Source organism: Eriocheir sinensis, chromosome 41 (assembly GCF_024679095.1).
Source record: "Eriocheir sinensis breed Jianghai 21 chromosome 41, ASM2467909v1, whole genome shotgun sequence".
NCBI classification, from domain to species: Eukaryota; Metazoa; Arthropoda; class Malacostraca; order Decapoda; family Varunidae; genus Eriocheir; species Eriocheir sinensis.
Window position 1 is genome coordinate 15,420,196 of NC_066549.1, and position 24,848 is coordinate 15,445,043.

General features: G+C 39.5%; 1 protein-coding gene across 1 annotated transcript in view; it reads left to right on the plus strand.

The window, feature by feature from the left end:
- Positions 1-24,848, plus strand: part of LOC127009727 (glutaredoxin-3-like) — a gene marked incomplete at its 3' end in the record, with an annotated part of 122,794 nt that overhangs the window by 33,345 nt on the left and 64,601 nt on the right. Inside the window, 2 exon segments of the mRNA XM_050883100.1 lie at positions 6,003-6,105; positions 20,818-20,979. Of these exon segments, the coding sequence (XP_050739057.1) occupies positions 6,003-6,105; positions 20,818-20,979 (265 nt within the window).

Genomic DNA, 24,848 nt, shown 5'->3' on the forward strand with positions numbered 1-24,848 from the left:
GTTCTTACTTACTATTTTCTGCCTATTAACAACGTCTATGTATTTTGAGATAACAAGGGAGTAAAGTCGGAAAAAAGTAACTATTTTCCACGGGTCGGAATCAATAAGCGCTTTTACATGGATTTCAATATCTCGAGTTTCGCGATCCTCGAGTTTAGCGCCATACCTTCGGAATGAAGCAAGTGCGAAACTCGAGAGGGTACTGTATTTGGTCAAAGAATCAGTCAGGTGATAGGTGAAGCTATGCAAAAATGCCGCTATATTGGGTAAGAACAACCACCAGTTACTCGTCCATAGATTTGCCGCGCTGGGCTGATATAATTTTCCACCAAATTTAGTGAAGAACCCACTCAATTGACAATCCTGTGTTGTGAGAATTAATGTTGGAACACTTTCATACACGGGAGATTTGAGTGCGTCTGGAGCTCGCAGCGAGCGTTTAGCACCACCAGCAAATACGCCTAACGCTCGCTGCAAGCGTTTAGCAATGAAAGAGTCAAGGATGGCGTCTCCCAAACTTAATAAAATTTCAAATATTGAGGTGATTTATTTATATGTTATACCTGATCAAAAGAGACATTCGCAGACAAAAGTTGAAGGTGATTGATAAAGAACTTTTTTTTGTTATTAATATATATGTTACTTTTTGGTATATTTTCATGACATTTAACTTGCAATATTTTTCTTTCATACATGTGTATATAGCAATTCTTTTTGTTGCAATTTGAAGTGTTATTACTGGACTATATTTGGTAGTTAGTATGTAAAAAATCTGCAATTGGATTCATATATATATATATATATATATATATATATATATATATATATATATATATATATATATATATATATATATATATATATATATATATATATTTTTTTTTGAGGTGATGACAAGAAGTCAAATTTTCTTTAATAAAAATACATAAAAAATTAGCACGTCACGTACAGAGCTTTTGCAACTTCCGAATATTGTACTAGCATTACTCTACAAAATGCAGCAACATATATGAACATCCATTCATAGGTTTTAAAATAACCTCATATTGTCTCCTTCTAACTCACATTTTGAGAAAAACACACTTTTCCTTCTCGTTGCGTGCCGGGGGGTGCATGGCTAGGTTCATGTATGGCTATTTTTATCACATTGTGAGTCATACAACAAGCATAGAAATTTGCATGAGCTTTCCTTAATGTTGTCACTCTAATAGGAAGAAAATAAGGAAGTGACATTTTTAATCGGTAATTACACCATTTTCTCAGTAGATGCCGACCTTAAGGAAGTGTTTAGTATGTACTTATGCATTTGCCCTTTCAAACAGTTAGGCTGCAGTCATTAATGTTTTTAATCTTTAATTCATTACTCCAGGAGTATCAAGGAGGATACTGGAAACTCTTAGAGGCAATGTTTTCATATATGTATATGCATAGTTATTGAACAAATTCATGTAGGTGTAATTCTGTTGTAAAATTTTATAGGCCTATTTTGAGGGTGTTTTATTCCTGTGTCTACACATTTGGTTTTACTACTTGAAAAGATAATGAGTAAAGCCTACGAATATAGATATTAAACTTCAAGATTATCGGAAATGAGAACTGGTGAGTGTATGTACATAGTGTTTATTTCATCATCTTTGTGGCAACGTAAACTCTGCCTCGCCCCGTTTAGTTACCGACTGAACATTCAACCATTTTATGTTATATTTTTACCCACATATATTTCCATGTATCTGTTATGTAAAGAGATCTGTATTTATCATATTTACTGTTTACATAAAGAAAGCGTGTAAAAGAAGCATAACAACAGCATACAAAACTCTTAATATATTTATGATTTTTTTGTGACATCTTGACCTCTGAGGTAGGGGGAAAATAATGCAAATAAGAATCCCAGGGAAGTGACATTTTGAGAAATCACATGAAGTTAATATATACACCAATGGATTTGTAATTTTCTGGAGATTTTTTGAGGCAAACAAAACCATTGTGAAAAAAATGCAACCTGACATGACCCATTTCATTACCCAAAGTTGACTCTGTATGGGTGATTACTGATATCAAAATACTATGGAAGGTCAAGGCCTCTATAGTCGGTTCCGTGAGAGCTGGCCGAGATTTTCCTTCAGTGGTGGACTTGTGGACTTGGCGTCATTGTTTGAGTGATGGTCTCCGCACCACTCATTGGCTGTTTTTGGCTAGATCTAAGCCGCTGCAATTTCTTTTGCCATTACATAACCTACTATCTCTCACTCTCTGCTCCCTCTTAAAATCAACACTATTAGTATATAATTAAAGTTATTCTTATAATCGCCCTTCCTTTTGGTTATTTATTGGTTTATTACCCACAAATATTAGAAACATATTTCAGGAATAATGATAGGCCGATGAAAGAAATGAGAAGGTTCTTTCCTTTGGCCAATGTTTTCGTAAGACTCCGTAACACTACTACACATCATGACCAAGCCAGGCCTAAAAATATTCCAAGAAATCTTACAATAAATGAGTTATTTAGACTGTAGCCTAGCACTTTGTAGTAGGAAAAAGTAGCAAAAAAAGCCTAGCCTCAACAGTCGCTTCAGTTGCTGGACATTGTCCGTTTACGTGCAGCTCTGACTTAGTTTTGTTATGAATGTCGTTTCAGATTAATTCATAATACTAGTTCAAAAGGCACATACTTATCAATAAAGCTATTATTGCATTAGTTTTTATCGGTGCAATCTGTTACCTTACAACTCACAAAGGGTCTTGGTAGGAATACTAAGTCAGTTTTATGCGCATCAGAACAAGTTAATAATTGACCAAATGTAATGCCCCGACGAGCTTCTTTTCTAAATCCTTCCTATTTCTCAACACGTCCTCTGCGTGTATCGAAATAACACGAGAAATTAATCAAGAGTGAGGGTATTCCCGGCTGCCTGGGATTGAACCGGTTATGGGAGGCTTGTTCATCAGGCCGTCGCAGCACTACACAAAGAGCGCACAGTACCATCACCCATGCAATGATACCAAGTCCACCCCTGAAGAAAAATCTCCGCCGGCTCTTGTGGAACCGACTATAATAGATAAGCACTACTGTCCAAAAGTTCCCTTATCTCCCCTCACTTTCTCCACACCCCCTCCCACCCTTCCAGACCATGATTTTTGAAGCCTATTTCCTACAGTTTTTACTGTACTGCCATGTGCTTCTCCTGCAAGAAAGGTCATACTCTAGTCTTTGGCATATCAATGTGATCTTTTTGATATCAGGTTTAATTTTTTTTTTCATGAAGAAGTAAAAATATTGGCCAAAACATGGAAAAAAAATTTGTATATATTTTTGTGTCAGCAAATATCAAAATATCTCATTGCTACATTAACCCTTTCATTGCTAAACGCTTGCGGCAGGCGTTAGGCGTATTTGCTGGTGGCGCTAAACGCCCGCTGCGAGCTCCACCCGCACTCAAATCTCCCGCGTATGAGAGTGTTCCAACACTAATTCTCACAACACAGGATTGCCAATTGAGTGGATTCTTCACTAAATTTGGTGGAAAATCATATCAGCCCAGCGCGGCAAATCTACGGACGAGTAACTGGTGGTTGCCCAATATAGCGGCATTTTTGCATAGCTTCACCTATCACCGACTGATTCTTTGACCAAATAGTTGTAAATATTGCAGTTGGCAATGCTCTCTTGCCAGAATCTGAAGAAAAAATGTCCGCAGTTCCCTCAATATGGCTGATCGTCACGCACACACTGACGTAAGTGTTAACATTCAACACTCCCTGAACGTGCATGTACGTTCGCAAGAGAGGCATACATAACCGACTCCTATAGATCTGGACCTCCTCTTTCCAATGGTGATTTTGTTTTTTAGCTGTGATGAATAGTTTTTGAGATACAGAGGTTAAAAGAGACCCCTAATTTGGCTGCCTGACTGCGCCTGAGGGGATAGTCGCGTCCACACTGCGCGCAAGGAAAGGGTTAAGATACAGGTAACTCGATTTACGGGAGTTTGGTTTGCGTGTTTTTTAAATAACGCGGGGTCCAAAATCAAAATGTTTAATTTACATGTTTTTTTCACTTATACGCGATATTTTATGGAGTGGCCACCAGATGTCTCACGCAACTGGACTCACACGGCACCGCGGCCACACAGCTGAGCTCAGTTCTTCCCGCGCGCCACATTAACAACAATACAGTACCCACGCTGCCACGCTTCACAACAATAAGGGTGGGCAGGTACCGGTACCAGCTATACAGTACGGTACCGGTACCAGACTACTCGGTACTGGTACCAATACTATCCAGTTGCTCATGGTGTCCCTCATTTCTTCCTCACACGAGTGAGGCTGAGACTGATTGCCTGAGTGGATATCTCGGTGATATGGATATTCTCTCTCTCTCTCTCTCTCTCTCTCTCTCTCTCTCTCTCTCTCTCTCTCTCTCTCTCTCTCTCTCTCTCTCTCCACTGAATGAAGTGAATATTTATTTTTCGATACAAACCTACCTCTTGTTTGATTTACATTGTTTTTGATTTACGCGACCTCTTCAAGGACACAATACTCATGTAAATCGAGAGTTACCTGTACTAGTCTTATACTTTCGCTGAGTGTTTGGCTATACAGGCAGTGCCACACGTAATCACTCAGTGAACTGTCAAAGCAGTACTTTTCATAGAACTCAAGTTATGTAGTAGAGAGCATAGCTGATGCTGCCTCCATGATACAAGGCCTTGGTGCCACCACCGCTCCAAGCCAACGACTGCACACACTTTACTCCTACCCAATTTCCTGACTCTACTATTTGACTAGGGGAAAAACTGAAATCGGGTTGGAGTGAAGTTTTTGCAATCATTGGCTTGGGGCGACGGCAGCATCATGGCCGTGTATCCCTGAGACAGCCTCAGATGCATTCTAATATATAACTTAAACTCTATGGAAAATTCAGCCTGGAGTTGAGTGGCCACATGTGGTGCTGCCTGTATAACCAATACAATCCATTGAAACTGATGCATAAAAGGCTGAGGAGACAGATTTCAAAAGTGAAGATATCATGTTTTGAGTCTGTTAAAGTTTTGAATTCTTTTCAATACTGCTTTCTTGATGTACAAAGTCAGTTTCTATGTATTATTAAATGTATTTTTCTATTCTCTTTTCATATCAAAATATGTAATAACAGTTTTTCCTTATTATGAGCATGCAAATCTTGCTGAACGTCAGGAAGTCATTATTATTTCAAGCTCTCTCTCTCTCTCTCTCTCTCTCGCTCTCGCTCTCGCTCTCTCTCTCTCTCTCAGGTGTTACCTATTTCAAGAGGGTGTCAGATTTGTTCTTCTTTGTCAACAGGTTGTTTTTAGAACTCTCCTGCAGCATTCATTCATTCTCACTGGACCAGCATGTAGATAACAAATTTTTCATTCTCTGCTTGCAAATGATAATCATTTCATTTTGCTCTATCCCTCCGAATAATGTTGATAGTATATCATAGCTTGATAAACCATGCTCCTGAAAAGTAGAAGGAACAGGTGAAACATTGGAAAGTCCTGATGGGTAGCAGAGGTGTGAGGTGTGGGTGGCGTGGGCCATGCTGGAGCTCCGTGACGTGAATCACACGACACATGACTCTGCTCACGGCTGTGCAGACACACTAGTGGTGAACATGGGAGTCTAAATTGCTGAGTAGAGCTGTGTTCTGAAACATATCACCAAACTATATGCAATTTTTTTACATCATTGAAAGACTGCGAATACTGCTTTACAAGACCAAGAAATACACAGAGTAGAAGCTATATTGTGGGCCATAACTCAGCAGATATGGTGAATATAGATATAAAACTTCCAAGATGTTGCCATATGGTGCATCTATTCCTGGAAATTTTTCCCCAGAAAGAGATATTTTGACCCCCCACCCTACCCCCATTCAGCCTCTCCCCTTAATTGCAAAATACCTTTTACGTATATTAGAGCTTAAAACATTCATCACATTGTATTCGCTTATTTACAGTTACATTTTTCTTTTCCAGAAAAGATGGATTAATAGTGGTTCATTTCATGGCTGAGTGGGCTGCGCAGTGTGGCCAGATGAATGATGTTATCGCTGAACTTAGTAAGCAGCCTGAGTGTAAAGTAAGTACTACATTTACCCCCCAAAAAATCTTTATTTTTATTATTATTGTTATTACTATTATGCATAGCTGGGCATGATAACAAAATCTTATTCCCAATACCCGATAACTGATAATGGAAAACCTTATCTGTGATAACCGATATTCATTAACTGGAAACACAAATATAGGCGATAACCGATAACCAATACCCAATATAAATCCACAATTCCGATACTAGCTAGCGATAAGTCCGATAGGTGAAAACGATACTCTATTGATATTTCAAATAAAAAAAAACATAGATGAATTAAAATTTTTATTATCTGTATTTTAGAAAACTTACAAAACCTGAAAACCACACGTTGACACGTACATATGGACGGTAATACTAGAAACACCTAGAAATGCCTGAACGCACTAAAGCACTGGGGACCGGAACACTGGCACTCACTCCGTCACTCGAGACGCAGCTGAGGGGCCACGTGCCACGCCGTGATAACACAAGCCGCTGCTCTCTTTTTGCGCTCTTTACAATGGGATCACAAATTTCATGCTGTGAATAATCATTTTTGGGGCAAAGTTAAATGATTTTTCTCTTTGATAGTGCTTTTTGAGTCTAACATAAAAATAATAACCTAGTGTTTTAATGTTGATGATTTAAGTATGAAATCTCTTCACCGAAGATATTTCATGCCCCAAAGTTTTTTCATACAACACCGGGCGCCCAGGCTATGCATACGCAGTAGGGAGGAGACAAAGTTTTTTTCTGAGAGGCGATTATTGCTAGTTTGGTTACAAAATTAACAAAGATACCGATATATATATATATATATATATATATATATATATATATATATATATATATATATATATATATATATATATATATATATATATATATATATATATATATATATATATATATATATATATATATATATATATATATATATATATATATATATATATATATATATATATATATATATATATATATATATATATATATATATATATATATATATATATATATATATATATATATATATATATATATATATATATATATATATATATATATATATATATATATATATATATATATATATATATATATATATATATATATATATATATATATATATATAATATATATATATATATATCAAAACAATGTAAATCAAACAAGAGGTAGGCTTCTGTTGAAAATAAATATTCATTTCATTCAGTGGAGAGAGAGAGAGAGAGAGAGAGAGAGAGAGAGAGAGAGAGAGAGAGAGAGAGAGAGAGAGAGAGGATATCCACTCAGGCACTCAGTCTCAGCCTCACTCGTGTGAGGAAGAAATGAGGGACATCATGAGCGACTGGCTAGTACTGGTACCGGTACTGAGCAGTCTGGTACTGGTACTGTACCATATAGCTGGTATCGTTAGTACCGGTACTGGTACCGGTACCTGCCCACCCCTATTGTTGAGTAGCGTGGCAGCGTGGGTACTGTATTTTTGTTTAAGTGTCGCGCGGGAGGAACTGAGCTCAGCTGTGTGGCGGCGGTGCCGTGTGAGTCCAGTTGCTTGAGACATCTGGTGGCCACTCCATAAAATATTGCGTATAAGTGAAAAAACGTGTAAATTAAACATTTATTTGGATTTTGGACCCCGCATTATTTTAAAAACGCGTAAACCAAACTCGTGTAATTCGAGTTACCTGTATATATATATATATATATATATATATATATATATATATATATATATATATATATATATATATATATATATATATATATATATATATATATATATATATATATATATATATATATATATATATATATAGTTTCGCGAGCCTCTCGCAGTTCGTTTGCCTGATTAAACTCGAATAACTAAACCGATCCGGTACTGAAAACACTGAAAAGCTTATTTGTTCCGGCCTGCGGAAATTTTTTTATTACATGTGACCTATGGTAGACTATCCATCTGGGCCTGATGGTCGCCCCAGAGCATCATTGCAGGCAGTTGTTTATAGTGGCGCCATTATAACTGGCTTCTGTTGCCCCCAGCAGGTCACTTTTTTCCTCCTTTTTATTATCTCAAAATAAGTACTTGGAAAGTAAGAAAACAGGGGTCGTTCTCCCAAAAATCCTTCATTTCACCATATGTGTGTGTGCAACCTAGTTAGGTAATGTCCTGACCAATGTCCTGACCTGACTCTCCTTTCTGACCCTCCTCCTCACACTTCTCCTTGTTTTCATCCTGTCTATATCACCTTCATGAGAGGGGCCTCATAACCAGAGTGAGGTACACCTCCTCCCGAGTGGTGGGCCTGCTGGTATCTCTCTCTCTCTTTGTCATAGCCAGTGTAATAGTACCGGGTGATAATGCGAAGTCGGGATGGTTATATATATATATATATATATATATATATATATATATATATATATATATATATATATATATATATATATATACACACACATATTGGTAGTGGGTGGCCAATAACCCGATTTTGTTAACAGCAATAAAGTATTGCGATAACTTATACCGATAATGCCCAGCTATGCTATTATGTAACTTCAGTTGGTGCAACACACACACACACACACACACACACGAATACACACACACAAATACACACACACACACACACACACACACACACACACACACACACACACACACACACACACACACACACACACAAACATACACACACACACACATAAAGAGAATGATAGAGAGCTTAAGAGAGGAAATAATAAAGTTGACGAAGGAACAGATGGAAAACCAGAAAGAGATAGCAAAGCTGAAAATGGAAAAACTAGAAAAAGACCACAAGATAAAGATGATGATAATGGAGAGAGAGAGGAGTGACTGGGACAAACAAAGACATGGCGAAAAAGATGAAAGAAATGATAAAAAGGGAGGTAGCAGAGAAAATAGGAAATGTCCAGTAACACGTGGGTTCAAGGGTTCAGGAACAGGTCAAACATGTATTCGGTGACGAGTTGAAGGAGTGGAGATTTGAAAAGGACAAGGAAAAAACGAGCTTCAGGGAAATACTAGAGCAACAACAGCAGGAACAGACAAGATATAGAAAAAGAAGTTGTAAATGTACTGAAAAATTAAGAAACAATGCTGAGGGACATGGCAGATAAGAAAAAATGTGTTATATTGTTTGGTGTAAAAGAAGAAAAAAAACAGTGAAGAACCAGAGGGAAAGTTATGAGAGGAATAAGGTGAAAAGTATACTGAGAAACATGAATACTGAAGCGGAGGAAAAGATAGAGGAAGAAGTAGATGAAATAACAAGATTGGGAAAGTATGAGGAAGGAAAGAACAGGCCATCAAAGATTAAGTTAAGATCCAAAATAACAAAAGAAACCATCCTAAATTAGTCATGGAGACTGAACAATTCTGAAGATTACAAACAAATATATGTGAGGAGAAATGTGACAGAGGATGAAAGAATGAAGGTAAAAGAATTGATAAATGAAGCAAAAAAAAGGAATGAGGAAAGATCAGAAGATAAGAAATTTTTTTGGAGAATGAAAAATGAAAAACTGATGAAGTGGTGGATAAGAGGCGCAGAGAGGGAGTAATGGTGTTGAAATGGCGAAAGAAATGGAGAAGGGAGAAAAGGTTTAGAAATTGCGTACACAAACATAGATGGTCTTGTATCAAAGAAAATTGAACTAATTGATTATCTAAGGGAAAGAGATCCAGACATTATATGTATAGTTGAAACAAAACTTGTAAAGGAATTGGAACTCGTACTGGATGGAAAGAGCAAGTACAACATTTGGAGGAAAGATAGGAGAGAAGGAAAGGGAGAAGGAGTGATGATAATGACGAAACAAAACCTGAAAGTGACGAAAGTGAGATATGGAAAGGACTGTGCGGAAGTGATGGCGGTGCAGATACTGACAAACAGTGGAGAGAAGACTAACATAATAACAGCCTATGTCCCCCCTAAAACCAAAAGTTGGAATGAAGTAAGATACAACGCTATGCTGGAAGAAACAGTACGGGCACTGACAGACAAAATAAAGAATAGTAGAAAGGTAATATTAACAGGAGATTTCAATTGCAAAGAGGTGAATTGGGAAGACTATGCAACAGAGGGTGGAAAAAATACCTAGGGAAGTACACTATTGAAACTGGCAACAGATAACCTGTTGACGCAGTGGGTCAAAGGAAAAACAAGGCTGAGAGGGGAGGACCAACCATCGAGACTAGACCTAATTTTCACAAAAAATGTTGAGCTGGATGAAGAAGTCAGTCATGAGTGCCCCTTGGGAAAGAGCGACTGTGAGCTATTAGAGATGAAAACTAAGGAAGGATATGAACATTGAGATGAGGCATATAAGGAAAAAAGGAAAAACTATGCAAAGGCAGATTACGTTGGACTCAAAACTTTCTTCGCTGGGCTTGACTGGAGTGATATGAAGAGGAGTACTAACATTCAAAAGAAATACAGGTAACTCTCGATTTACACGAGTATTGTGTCCTTGAAGAGGTCGCGTAAATCAAAAATAATGTAAATCAAAAATAATGTAAATCAAACAAGAGGTAGGTTTCTATCGAAAAATAAATATTCACTTCATTTAGTGGAGAGAGAGAGAGAGAGAGAGAGAGAGAGAGAGAGAGAGAGAGAATATCCATATCACTGAGATATCCACTCAGGCACTCAGTCTCAGCCTCACTCATGTGAGGAAGAAATGAGGGACACCATGAGCGACTGGCTAGTATTGGTACCGGTACTGAGCAGTCTGGTACCGGTGCTGTACCGTATAACTGGTACCGTTAGTACTGGAAGAGGGCTAACATCATCCCAATACATAAAGGAGGAAGTAAGGAAGACCCATTGAACTATAGGCCAGTGTCATTAACAAGTGTAGTAGCAAAGATGTGTGAGAAAATTATAAAAAACAGATGGGTGGAGTATTTAGAAGAAAACAGTATATTAACAAACAAGGTCTTGTCTCATTTCAGTCATTAAAGAATCTAAAAAAAAATTTGTTTTATAACGTGTCAGGAGGGGTGACCCTAAATGCATATTTTCCCATAGGTTATAGTCCCATTGTCATGGGTTTCTGCTGCGCTCGCACAAGTCCGGAAGAACGTTAACGGCGGGGGGCGGGACACTATGTTAACAAACAGCCAATTCGGATTCAGAGGAGGACGGTCTTGTGCAACTAATCTGATCAGCTTCTATTCAAGAGTAATTGATATAATACAGGAAAGGGACGGTTGGGCAGATTGTGTGTATCTGGACTTAAAGAAAGCGTTTGATAAAGTACCACACAAGCAATTAATATGGAAACTTAATCATGTTGGAGGTCTGGGTGGTTCAATATTGGATTGGATTATGGACTTTTTGACGAAGAGAGAAATGAGAACAGTAATCAGGAATAATAAATCAAGCTGGATGGAAGTGGCGAGTGGAGTCCCCCAAGGATCGGTGCTGGCTCCGATTATGTTTGTAACTTATATTAATGACATGACAGAAGGGGTGACAAGCTATATGAATATGTTTGCTGATGATGCTGAAATAATGAGGAGGGTGGCTAATGAAGAAGACTGTGTAGCCCTGAGCCAAGATCTCGATAGAATAGGTGAATGGTCACGCAAATGGGAAATGACATTCAATACAGAGAAGTGTAGCATGATGGAGTTTGGTAAGAGCAATGGATGAATATCGGGGAACTACTCTCTGAGTAATGAAAGAATCATGAAAAAAACTGAAGAAAAAGATCTGGGAGTGATCATAACAGACAAGTTATTCTTTGGAAAACATATAGACCGGATAACCGGGAAACATACAATCTTCTTAGAACATAAAAAGATGAAGAAATGGTGAAGAAACTAATAACATCGATGATACGTCCAAGACTGGAATATGCAGCATTAGTGTGGTCACCTAGATTGAAGAAAGAAATTAGAAAGTTGGAAAGAATACAAAGAGCAGCGACTAAATTACCGGAAGCTCTGAGAGAACATACTTATGAAGAAAGACTGGAGAAATTGGGACTAACAACACTGGAGAGTAGAAGAGAGAGAGGGGACCTAATAGCATTGTACAGGATACAAGAGGGATTGGAGAAATTGGACAGGGAAGACCTAGTGGAACGTGACAGAAGTGTGACAAGAGGCAATGGTAAGAAATTGAAGAAGAGCGACTGTAGGAGAGACATCAAGAAATACAGTTTTCCATACAGAAGCATAACAACATGGAATGGACTTGACAAGGAGACTGTGTGTGCAAAGACGATTCATGAATTTAACCCTCTTGCGCACCGTAAGTTTCCAATAAGTTTCTGTTCCACTCATCATACATTTCTCAGGCCCGACCGGCCTTTTTTTTGCCACCGTGATACTCTTCATTCCCGGATGTATTTTACCCTCAAGATATATCGTACCCCAATAAATTTGGTATCAATGGCTTCGTAAAGAATTGTACTAGAACATGCGCAAATAAAAATAGAGGAAAATTTATATATAAACAATACAAACTTGTTTAAAGTCTCACTATAGAGTATTGTAGATAATAAATCTGAAGTACGTACCAACACTTCCCCACTCGCTAGCTTGAAATTTTGTGGGCCAACTTTTCTAGCCGAATATATGTTTCGAAGTGGAATTTAGTGGGGATTATTGTGGTATCCTCAAATTTCTCATACACCTGTTAGTTCCCGAGTTACACCGAGAAAACTGTATTTTTTTCCTCTCCCGTCAGAGTAGGCTAACAAATAAAAATCGCTCAAAGCTCCTCATCTACGCTCCTTAGAAAGGTTGCCATATGTTACCATTAAGAAACTTATCCCAACAAATGACGCTCTTTCACCGAAAACTTAATTTTTAATCAATTTTTTTTATCTTTTATGACGCGTTTCGCGTCATCGTGCACCAGGACCTTTTACCCTTTGATGACGCGAAACGCGTCATCGTGCGCGAGAGGGTTAAAGCCAAACTGGATAATAAGCGTTATGGAGACGGGACATCACGAGCCTAGTACGGCTCTTTTCCTGCACTTCATAACTAGGTAAATACACACACACAAACTCATGGAACAAAGAAGAATATGAGACCTAGATTTAAGATACCATTCAGAGTTTGAGTAGGTTACTCAGAGCAAACAAAACAAAGTTAATACGGAGACTTCAAAGTAAGGAGTAGGTTTGGGGAAGTATTTGAAGTGGAGGTAGTGTGAAACGGCATGGGGGAAAATTTCAGATTCAATATGGAAAACTTGATGATGATGTGGTGACGGAGAACACGAATGGAATGATGATGAACCAGCGAGACTGGACTAGTGCTAACAAAGGAGACAAACTTGTCAAATTAAGATATGTAGTGTCCTGTGGAAAAGAGTGATCATGTGATGTAGAATAAAACAGAGGAGGAAGAAGGCACTGGGGGATAGATCATATAAAAGAAACAGGAGAAACTATAGGAAGGCGGATGTGCAAAGAAATCTTAGAAAATATCATGAAAACTAGACTAGGAAAAGTTAGAGAACAAGGAGATTACGGAAAAGTATGATAATTTCTATGGAGGAGTATGAGAGGTGTCATGGCAAAATATGTCCTAATATATAAACCTTAAGAAAAGAGGAAAAGAAAGGATTGGTTTAATGCAAAGATGTGTAGATACAAAGGAGAAAAGAAATAAGAATCAAAGCAACAAAGAAGATTTTAAGATAGCAAGAAATAAATATGTGAAAATAAGGAGAGAATAAGAGAAAGGATATGAAAAGGATATTGTCAAAAAGTGCAAGGAAGAACTTAAACTGCTTTAAAGATTCATAAATGGAAAAATCAAACCAAGGGAAAAAATAGAAAAAACGAAAGATGGAAATAAGATAACCGAAGATCCTAAAGACATGACTGAGCTGCTAAACAAGAGCTTCCAGCAAGTTTTTACAAAAGAATCACAATTCAATGAACCACAAGATGACAAGATAAATGTTCAAATGGATGAAGTCATAGCAACTAAAGAGGAGACATATTAAATAATGGAGGAGCTGGAAGAGAGGAAAGCAATAGGACCGGATGGAGTCTCAGGTTTTATACTGAAAGAATGCAGAAATCAGCTGGTTTGACCAGTATATGATATCATTAAGGATTGATTCAAATCTCTCTCTCTCTCTCTCTCTCTCTCTCTATATATATATATATATATACAGTACCCTCTCGAGTTTCACGCTCGCTTCGTTCCGAAGGTATAGCGCTAAACTCGAGGATCGCAAAACTCGAGCTATTGAAAACACTGAAAAGGCGCTTATCTGTTCCGACCCGTGTTTTTTTTTTTTTTTTTTTCCCATGTGGGCATGCACCGGCAACTGTTTATAGTGGTGCCATTATAATTGGCTCATGCTGCCCCCCTGAGCTGACTTTTTTACCTCCTTTACTCCCTTGATATCTCAAAATACGTACCTTGGTAAAAGGAAGAAAACAGGAAAAGAGAACGGGTCGTTTAAAGCCACTGATGAAGCCCTATGATTGGCTGAGCTCTGAAATCATGCTTGTGATTCACTGGGAGTCCGGTGACATCGTCGCCGGCGCTCGCCCGGTCAGCGGCCTCGCTGCCTTGGGGCAGTGTCACACTGGCTGTTTTCCTCTAACTGTTGTGGCTACTGGCAACGCCTGTGCACCCATCCGGGAGCAAGTTGTTGGTTGTCCGTAAGCTGGTGTCACACTGGGCCTTTTTCTTTCCACCGCGTTGGCGGCAGCTTGGGCAATCGGCAAATCCAACTTTTCCGGGTGTGCGTCACACACAGCCAAGGTCGGTTGCCCGTAACCACATCCACAATGTAAACAAAGCACTTGCCCTGTATCAACAAGGCGTCGTCCGCTAAAGTAAGGGCTGTCGCGGCTTTTGCTGCCATTACCAAAGTTATGGACTTGTTGCTGCAGTTAAATGGAAGGAAGAAGCTGTTGTGGGTGTGGCGTGTCTGTGGTTCCTCCGTGCCAGTTCTCATTGTCACCATTGCGCGTGAGCAACCGGCCCACCCATCTTGACTCCGACCACAAACACATAGATCGAGTAACAACACACACACACACACACACACCAGACTCATCATGAACCATGGCAGATGTTTCTCACAAAGAAAAATGGCTTCGTCATTTCCTTGAGTGTGTTATAACTTTATTGGTGAGTGGTTCCTACAAACCAAACATACCCAATGGCTAGAAGAGAGCAGTGTTAAAGACGACTGCTCTCTTCTTGCCAAGAGCTACGTTTGGTTCATGTGAGCCACTCACCAAATACGTTCTAACACACTCAAGAAATGGTGAAGTCATTTCTGTTTGTCAGAAACATCTGCAATGGTTCCTAATGTGTCTGGTGTGTGCATGTGTGTGTGTGTGTGTGTGTGTGTGTGTGTATGCTTGTTGTTATTCGATCCATGTGTTTATGTGGTTGAGTCAAGATGGGTGGGTTGGCTGCGCACGCGCAGTGGTGACAATGAGAACTGGCATGGAGGAACCACAGGCACGCCACACCCACAGCTGTTTCTTCCTTCCGTTTAACTGCACCAACAAGTCCATAACGTGGGTAATGGCAGCACAAGCCCCGACAGCCCTTACTTTAGCAGACGACGCCATGTTGAAACAGGGCAAGTGCTTTGTTTACGTTGTGGATGTGGATACGGGCAACCGACTACCGTGTGACGACACATAAAGGTGGAGTTGTTGTTGTTAGCTGCGCCAACATCGGTGGGATGAAAAAGCTGGCTGTGTTTTCAGAACTGTCAGCCAATTGTAAGGCAGCCGCGGCAATTGTAAGGCAGCGCTGCGACTTCAAAAGCGACCCGCTTTCTCTCTCTCTTGCCATAGCCACAATGTTTGGAGGAAAACGTCCAGTGTGATACTACCTTCAAAGGTAGTGTGCGTTGATGGTAAGTAAGCGTGACCCGACGTGTCAGAGCAGCGTGAAACTGGGTGATAATGCGTGAAAGTCAGGATGGTAAGAATTAGGACTAATTGAAACATGATCGTGAAACTTCGGATAGCATAAAACTCGATACACAGGGTACTGTGTGTGTGTATATATATATATATATATATATATATATATATATATATATATATATATATATATATATATATATATATATATATATATATATATATATATATATATATATATATATATATATATATATATATATATATATATATATATATATATATATATATATATATATATATACATATATATATATATATATATATATATATATATATATATATATATATATATATATATATATATATATATATATATATATATATATATATATATATATATATATATATAGATATACATATATCTATATATATATATATATATATTTGTATATATACCCTATATATATATATATATATATATATATATATATATATATATATATATATATATATATATATATATATATATATATATATATATATATATATATATATATATAAACGTGATAGTCAGTTCATTCAATGTTGACTACTTTCTTAAGAAATTCTTCTCTCGGATAATAGTCCTATTCTCTTTTGTCAATTTGGTGATGACTTCACCGTAAGTGGTCATCTTTGTTGTGAGATCGCGATTTCGGGTTTCTTAACCCTTCTTCAGTGGCTTGAAGTTTTCAGTGGAGGAGTAGTTTCGCTCGCTGGTGGAGAGAGAATGGCTGGTGTACGCCAGGTGCCAGTATTTAAGGCGTCGTCTCCTCCCGTGTTGCGAACTGTTGCTGATTGGTTAGTCTTGTGCAGCATTCCTGCATACTCGGGAGAGCCTGTAGATCTAGGGCCTGCTTGTTTAAGTTGGGCTCCATTTCTTTTATGTTGAGGCTTCTATAATCGGAGGCGTGGTTTGCCGGGGCATCTTGCGATGATGTCTGTGTTTCTTCTAAAATTTTCCTTGTTAGCACTGTATTGTGTTTTCTGTAGTAGGTGTTGGCGGGGCTCCGGATGTCAAATGGTAGCTCATTCGCCTGCTCAGCTTCATCGTTGTCATGCCGATGTAGGTTGAGGGAGGCTTCACAGATCCCTCGTTTACAAATAAACCTATAAACGACATGCGACTCCTGTGTGGGCGGCTTTTCTTCTTGGGGGCTGTTTCTCATAATTAGGTGGCTTGTTTTCTTGCTCTTGTAGTATATGACGATGTTGAGTTTCTTCTCGGGGTTTGTTGGTGTGACGTTTCTTCTTATGATTTGTTTCATTATTCTTTCATCGTCTTTATACTCAGTAGAGAAGTGTGATTTGTAGTAAATATTGATGTTATTTTTCTCCTCGGTTGTGTTGTTGGTTGCAGCGTGCCATTGATCCATTATTTTCTTGGTTTGCCTGCAGATGTCTTCTTTGTCAAAACCGTTGTTGAGTAGTACCTGGGTAGACCGATCTATTTCATGGTGGACTAGCTGCCAGTTACTACAGTGGGTGAGTGCTCTCCGGATGTAGGCCCCTATGGTGGAGTCTTTGTAGCGTTTGGGGCACTCGCTCCTTCCATTGAGACAGTGACCTGGGTTAGTAGCCTTCAAGCAGTGTTGAAGGCGTCTTGATCTTGCTTGACGAGGATATCCAGGAAAGGCATGGATCCGTTGGTGCTATGCTCGATGGTGAAGTTTAATCCGGATAATTCTTGAAGGAGTCTTCTGAGATGTTCGGCGTCCTCGGTGCTTGTGGTTTTGATGAAAATGTCGTCGATGTAGCGGCAGTATATATCAGGTCTCTTGGTGGTCTTAAAGGCTTCTTCCTCTATGCAGCCCATAAAGAAGTTCGCCATCAGGACTCCCAGCGGGGAGCCCATGGCGACACCATCCACTTGTTGAAACTTGTTACCTCTAGGGCAGGTGAATGGTGCCTCTTTTGTGCAGCACTCAAGAAGGCTGCGTAGCGTTGGCTCAGGGATGTCTAGGCTCGGGGTGTCGTCATTATGATAAACTCGTTGCAAGATGTATTCGATGGTTCGGTCGACAGGGACGTTCGTAAATAATGATTCCACATCCAGAGAAGCGATGTTTCCCTTCGCGTTGTTTGACTTGAGGATGTCAAGGAAGTCAGCTGCTGAGGTCAGGCTGTAGGTGGATGGTACATAAGGTGTCAGCGTAGCGCACAGCCTCTTCGCGATGGTGTAGGTTGGCGTGGGGATTTGCGATATGATGGGCCTCAGTTTGTTTCCAGGCTTGTGTATCTTCACGTTGCCGTAGCAGTATCCCATTTTATATTCTCCAGAAAGCTTGTTGAGCTTGATGGTGTTGCTTGCAATGTTACTGGTCGAAATCAGCTTGTTTACTTTCTTTTTCAAACTTTCTGTGGGGTCCTTTGTTATCTTGGTGAACTTGGTTTCGTCCTTCAGGATGTTGTCCATTTTATCCATGTATTCAGAGGTGTTCATTATGACGTAGGATGCAGACTTGTCGGCTTTTCTTACAGTGATGTTATGGTCTGCTTTAAGCTGCTTAGCGGCTTCAATGTGTCGTTCTTCTACGATCTTGCTTTTGCAGTTTCCTCTTGATTTGGATGCTTCTGCGACGACTTCTTGCTGGAATGTTGGCTGCACAGTAACTTCATCTTGCCTGGCTAGGTTTGCGATGTCGTCGAGTAGAATCTCACATTCTACTTTTTTTTGGTGTTTCCTCGGCTTTGTCATGACATGGCAGTTGAGACCGAAGTTTAGTAGTTCCTCTTGATCAGGTGTCAGGGTCTTGTCTGATAAATTAACGTAACCCTTGATGGGCCGGGTTTGTTTGAGCTCGCCTCCATTAAGGTTGATCAGCTTCCTCTGGTTAGATCTTGTGGTGGAGCTGCGGTGTTGGTCAATTATATTCTTCAACATGGAGTCTATGGTATCTTTAAGCGTTGCACTAATGTTTGCTTTGTTCCACCTTTCTTCAGTTTCACGGAATTTGGTGCGGAGTTCTGGTAGTTTACTCTGCAGTTCTTGAATCAATGGATCAATGGCACGCTGCAACCAACAACACAACCGAGGAGAAAAATAACATCAATATTTACTACAAATCACACTTCTCTACTGCGTATAAAGACGATGAAAGAATAATGAAACAAATCATAAGAAGAAACGTCACACCAACAAACCCCGAGAAGAAACTCAACATCGTCATATACTACAGGAGCAAGAAAACAAGCCACCTAATTATGAGAAACAGCCCCCAAGAAGAAAAGTCGCCCACACAGGAGTCGCATGTCGTTTATAGGTTTATTTGTAAACGAGGGATCTGTGAAGCCCTCCCCTCAACCTACATCGGCATGACAACGATGAAGCTGAGCAGGCGAATGAGCTACCATTTGACATCCAGCCCGCCAACACCTACTACAGAAACACAATACAGTGCTAACAAGGAAAATTTTAGAAGAAAACACAGACATCATCGCAAGATGCCCGATGACCACGCCTCCCGATTATAGAAGCCCTCAACATAAAAGAAATGGAGCCCAACTTAAACAAGCAGGCCCTAGATCTACAGGTTTTCCCGAGTATGCAGGAATGCTGCGCACAAGACTAACCAATCAGCAGCCGGTTCAACACGGGAGGGAGACTACACGCTTAAATACCGGGCACCCGGGCGACACCAGCCATTCTTCTTCCACCAGCGAGCAGAAAACTACTCCTCCACTGAAACTTCCACTGAAGAAGGGTTAAGAAACCAAATCGCGATCTGGCAACAAAGATGACCACTTACGAAGTCATCACCAAATTTACAAAAGAGAATAGGACTATTATCCGAGAGAAAGAGAAATTTTTTAAAAGTAGTCAACATTGAACTGACTATCACGCTTAACCAGACATGTTTAAGAGAAAATCTCCTGCCATATATATATATATATAGATATATATATATATAATATATATAAATATATATTTTACATACATATATATATAGATACATACACACACACACACACACACACACACACACACACACACACACACACACACACGCACACACACACACACACACACACACACAGAGAGAGAGAGAGAGAGAGAGAGAGAGAGAGAGAGAGGGGTGGAGAGTGAAGGATGCTTTTAAGTAGGCAAGGATTCTAGAGTGTTCTGTAGACTCCTTGAGGGTAGGATTGCAGGGTTGCTGGTGTGGTGGCAGGGAATAAATGTAAACAGCCACACAGTGCTTGTATTTCAAATCTCCCACCGGTCTGATTTTCGCAATTTTTCTTTGACTTTCTCGGATTTCTTTTATTTTTGACTGGCCAGTTTTTGGCTTATATTTGGGGTATCCGAATGCTCAGTGGCTGGATAGTTTGGGATTGACTGTATGTACTGCCCAATAATGTTGTCTAAATTTTAATTACTGTAAAACATAATAGTCTTATGTCAAACATATTTTACAACTTTCTTTTATTACCAGTATTTTCCTGTATTCTTTTATTGTGCCTCCATGGAACAGTGGTTAGCATCCCTAGCTATGAATCTGTGGGCCCAGGTTCGGATCCTGGCCGAGGCAGTTGGCGTGCAGTTAACCCAGCTGTTTATCCTCTCTTTTGGGCGTGTTGAAAAATAGGAACCTGGGGAAACCTGAAGGTAAACTGTGTCAATCCTGGACTTTACACTGCCCCATGTCTCAGGGTAATGGGTTCTTCCCACCACGGGCTCAAAGAGCCAATATGAACACTGCAGCCATGCATAGCTATAGTGTATTCACCCAGCTCTACTTTACCCTTTATTAATTTTTTCAATGTTCTACTTTTCAGGATGTTAGATTTGTGATTGTACATGCTGAAGACCTTTCAGAAGTCAGTTTGAAGTATAAGATTGCTGCTGTTCCTACATTCTTACTTCTATTGAATGGTAACATATTGGAAAGAGTGGATGGAGCTAATTCTGCAGACCTTACTTCTAAAGTTAAGACACAGGTGAGAATATTCCCAACACCTTTTTGAATAACTATAAAACTTTTCAGTTTTCCAAAATATGGTACAACTTCAAAATATGCTGCATGTAAACCCTCAATATATTAGATTTCTTGGAAGAAACAATACATTATTCCAAAGCAGACTAGATATTTGTTAGTCCAGTTTGCAATAGACCAGCCTCCTGCCAGAAATTTTCATATTAAGGCACAAAGACACCCGTGTTATAAAGAATGCAGAGTCAGATGCATGCCATTTATTGTTTCACTAAAATTACATGCCACCTACATCTAGTTTATAGAAACATATTTCAGTACAAAATACATAGAAAAGTATTTCATTTAAAAGAATATCAGTGTTTAAAATAATTTAAATAATCCATTTACCGTAACCCTGGATCACCAGTGTTATAAATTGTACTTTATTACTAGACTTGTCCGGGATTCCAGACACATTTTGCAGGGCAAAAAAACAACTACAGAAATGGTACAAAGTTTACTGCTATGTTATTAACATAAAGTAGATGCATTTCTAAACTTATTTATCTAATAATGAAATTGGACATTGAAATTAGCATTAAAAAAAAAAATTCATGAAAGAAAGAGGTAAAAATGGCCAAAAAAACTCTGGACCTTTGTTACAAAAATCACAGCCAGCCACAGTGTTGAGGTACGCTGCCCCAACTTGCAAGACGTTTAGTGCAGATGTCCACAGGGATTCTCCAGCCCTCTAGGCCTTATACCTTCAAAAGAACGGAGAAGGATAAACAAAGAAAACGATTCTATTTAGGTAAACTGTTATACCGTATATCGCAGCGTATAGCGCACACCTTTTTCACATAAAAAATGCCTGTAAGTTTAGCCCTGCGCGTTATACGCCGAATGTACAAATTTTTTATAATTTTTTTTCTTTTGGGTGTTTTTAAGGGTCTGTTTTTCGTCTTATCCGATAACAACTGCAAACTTACCTTTGTTATTGTTTATGATCCTTCATAGTCCATAGCTGTCTTATAATATGTTACCCTAGAATACAGGGCGATCAAATAACCACTATACAAAAATGAAATCGGTGGAGGATCGCCCATGCCCTGCTGTTATCCCGTTTTACCGTCGGGCGCCATTTGTATGATCTTGATCTTGATGTCACAGGGGCTTAAGATTGTATGACTAAGGAGCAGTACAAGCTACATAAAAAAAATCATATTGGAAAAAAATAACCATGTGTTCATTATTAATTATTAATATTAGTGAGAATAATAGGGTAAATATGATATCAGAAACTGTACATCATGAGTCTTGTACGAGGAGTTATTTCGCGCAGTACCAGCTCGGCCGCCATTTGCATTCTTTGAAAACCACACAACCACACCCATACAACAAACAGCTGCATGTCGCGTGAATTGTGTCTTGCCTAGTTGCCTGTCATAACCTACGAGTGACTGTGAGAATAATATGTTAATTATGATCTCAGAAGCTACACATAATCAGTATGCACAAGAAGATATTTCGCGCAGTACCAGCTCGGCCGCCATTTGCATTCTTTGAAAACCACACAACCACACCCAAACAACAAACAGCTGCATGCCGCGTGTCACCAGAACCGTGTGAATTGTGTCTTGCCTAGTTGTCTGTCATAACCCACGAGTGATGGTGGGAATAATATGCTTATTATGATCTCAGAAGCTGTGCATCATCAGTATGTACGGGGATGTATTTCTCACATCAGCCCAGTCGCCATTTTCATTGCTTTACTCAAGGACACTTGTCAATTCAAGCAGTACTGATTATGCCAAAAATATATAAATTTCAGGAAACTGTACATCGTCAATGTTCTTTAACCCGTACATATTTCTGAGCATTTTAAGAACCTTTTTTTTCCAAAATTGTTGTCTTAAAGTTTGGGGTGCACGTTATACGCCGGTGCGTGTTACACGCCGCAAAATACGGTACTTCTGATTTCACGAGACATGTCTGAAATCTTGGATATTGGTACCCTATTGTCATCCCCCGGGAGTTTCTTTTCTCTTTTCCTATTCTCCCAACACATCCTCTGCGTGTATCGAAACACACAAGAAATTAATCAAGATCAGGGTATTCGCCGGCTGCCTGGGATTTAACCCGCGACCAGCGTGACGGGAGAGCCACTCCTTACCGAGTCGGCCAAAGAGGTACCCCACTGGCTAAGTGGGTTATGGGAGGCTCGTTCATCAGGCATAGTCGCCGCACTACACTATAACACTATATCTATGGTACATACATGAGCCCCATGAAAGCACCTCACAGGGCAAGACCACAACCCAAACTAAGATGTCAGGGGCCCCCAGTCTCATAGGCCTAGCATCGTTTTCTCAGCGACACATAATAGGCCTCTCGACAGGATTCCGGACAAAGCTGGTGATCCAGGTTTAAATGTATAGGGTAAATTCTTGGGCAAGGAGGGTGGAATTCGATACTCAAGGCCAAATTTCTTCCAATCACAGCTCTTGCCCAATGATGAATGATACAGCCGGAAGTAGGCAGAGCTTAGCCCTCAGCTTATTCACTGGCGCTCACACACACACACACACATACACACACACACACACACACACACACACACACACACACACACACACACACACACACACACACACACACTGATTGTGTATACATGTAGCTCTCGATTTACGCGAGTTTGGTTTACGCGTTTTTTAAATAACGCAGGGTCCAAAATCCAAATAAATGTTTAATTTACACGCTTTTTCACTTATACGCGATATTTTATGGAGTGGCCACCGATGTCTCACGCAACTGGACTCACACGGCGCCGCGGTCACACAGCTGAGTTCAGTTCTTCCCGTGCGCCACTTGAACAACAATACAGTACCCACGCTGCCACGCTACTCAACAATAGGGGTGGGCAGGTACCGGTACTAACGGTACCAGCTATACGATACGGTACCGGTACCAGACTGCTCGGTACCGGTACAAATACTATCCAGTCGCTCATGGTGTCCCTCATTTCTTCCTCACACGAGTGAGGCTGAGACTGAGTGCCTGAGTAGATATCTCAGTGATATGGATATTCTCTCTCTCTCTCTCTCTCTCTCTCCCCACTGAATGAAGTGAATATTTATTTTTTGATAGAAACCTACCTCTTGTTTGATTTACATTGTTTTTGATTTACACGACCTCTTTAAGGACACAATACTCACGTAAATTGAGAGTTACCTGTATCTCAATTTGAAAAAAGCTTTTTACAAGATTCCGCACAAAAGGTTAATCTGGAAACTACAGAAATGGGGAGGAATTGGCGGAAAGGTCGAGTGGATGAAGGATTACTTAACAGGAAGAGAAATGAGAACGGTGATTAGAGAAGAGAAATCAAATTGGAGAAGAGTAGAGAGTGGGGTTCCTCAAGGCACAGTTCTGGCACCAATAATGTTCATAATATATATAAATGATATGCCGATGGGTATAAAAAGTTATCGGAGCCAATAAGAAAAGTGAAGACGGAGAAAGACTGTGAAGAACTGCAAAAAGACCTGGATAGAGTGTATAGATGGAGCCAGTTATGGGAGATGGAATTTAACCCTTTCAGTACGGTGACGCCGACATTGGCGTCACCGTCGGAGTTGTGTTGCCTTCAGCTTCGTTTCTCTGGTTTTAAGATCTTCCTCTCAAGTGTGCTTCCTAGTTGTTGGGGTTACACAACACTAGGTTAAATTATTATGAAGTTTATTCACATTCTGTTGGTAATGGCAGCGAGCTTACTGAAATTAAGTAACAATATTATTGACAACTCATTATTCTGTTGTAATGGTATCGAGTGTTACTGAAGTTACTTACAATACTGATTACAACTCATCATTCCAATTACCATGCAAGGGCATA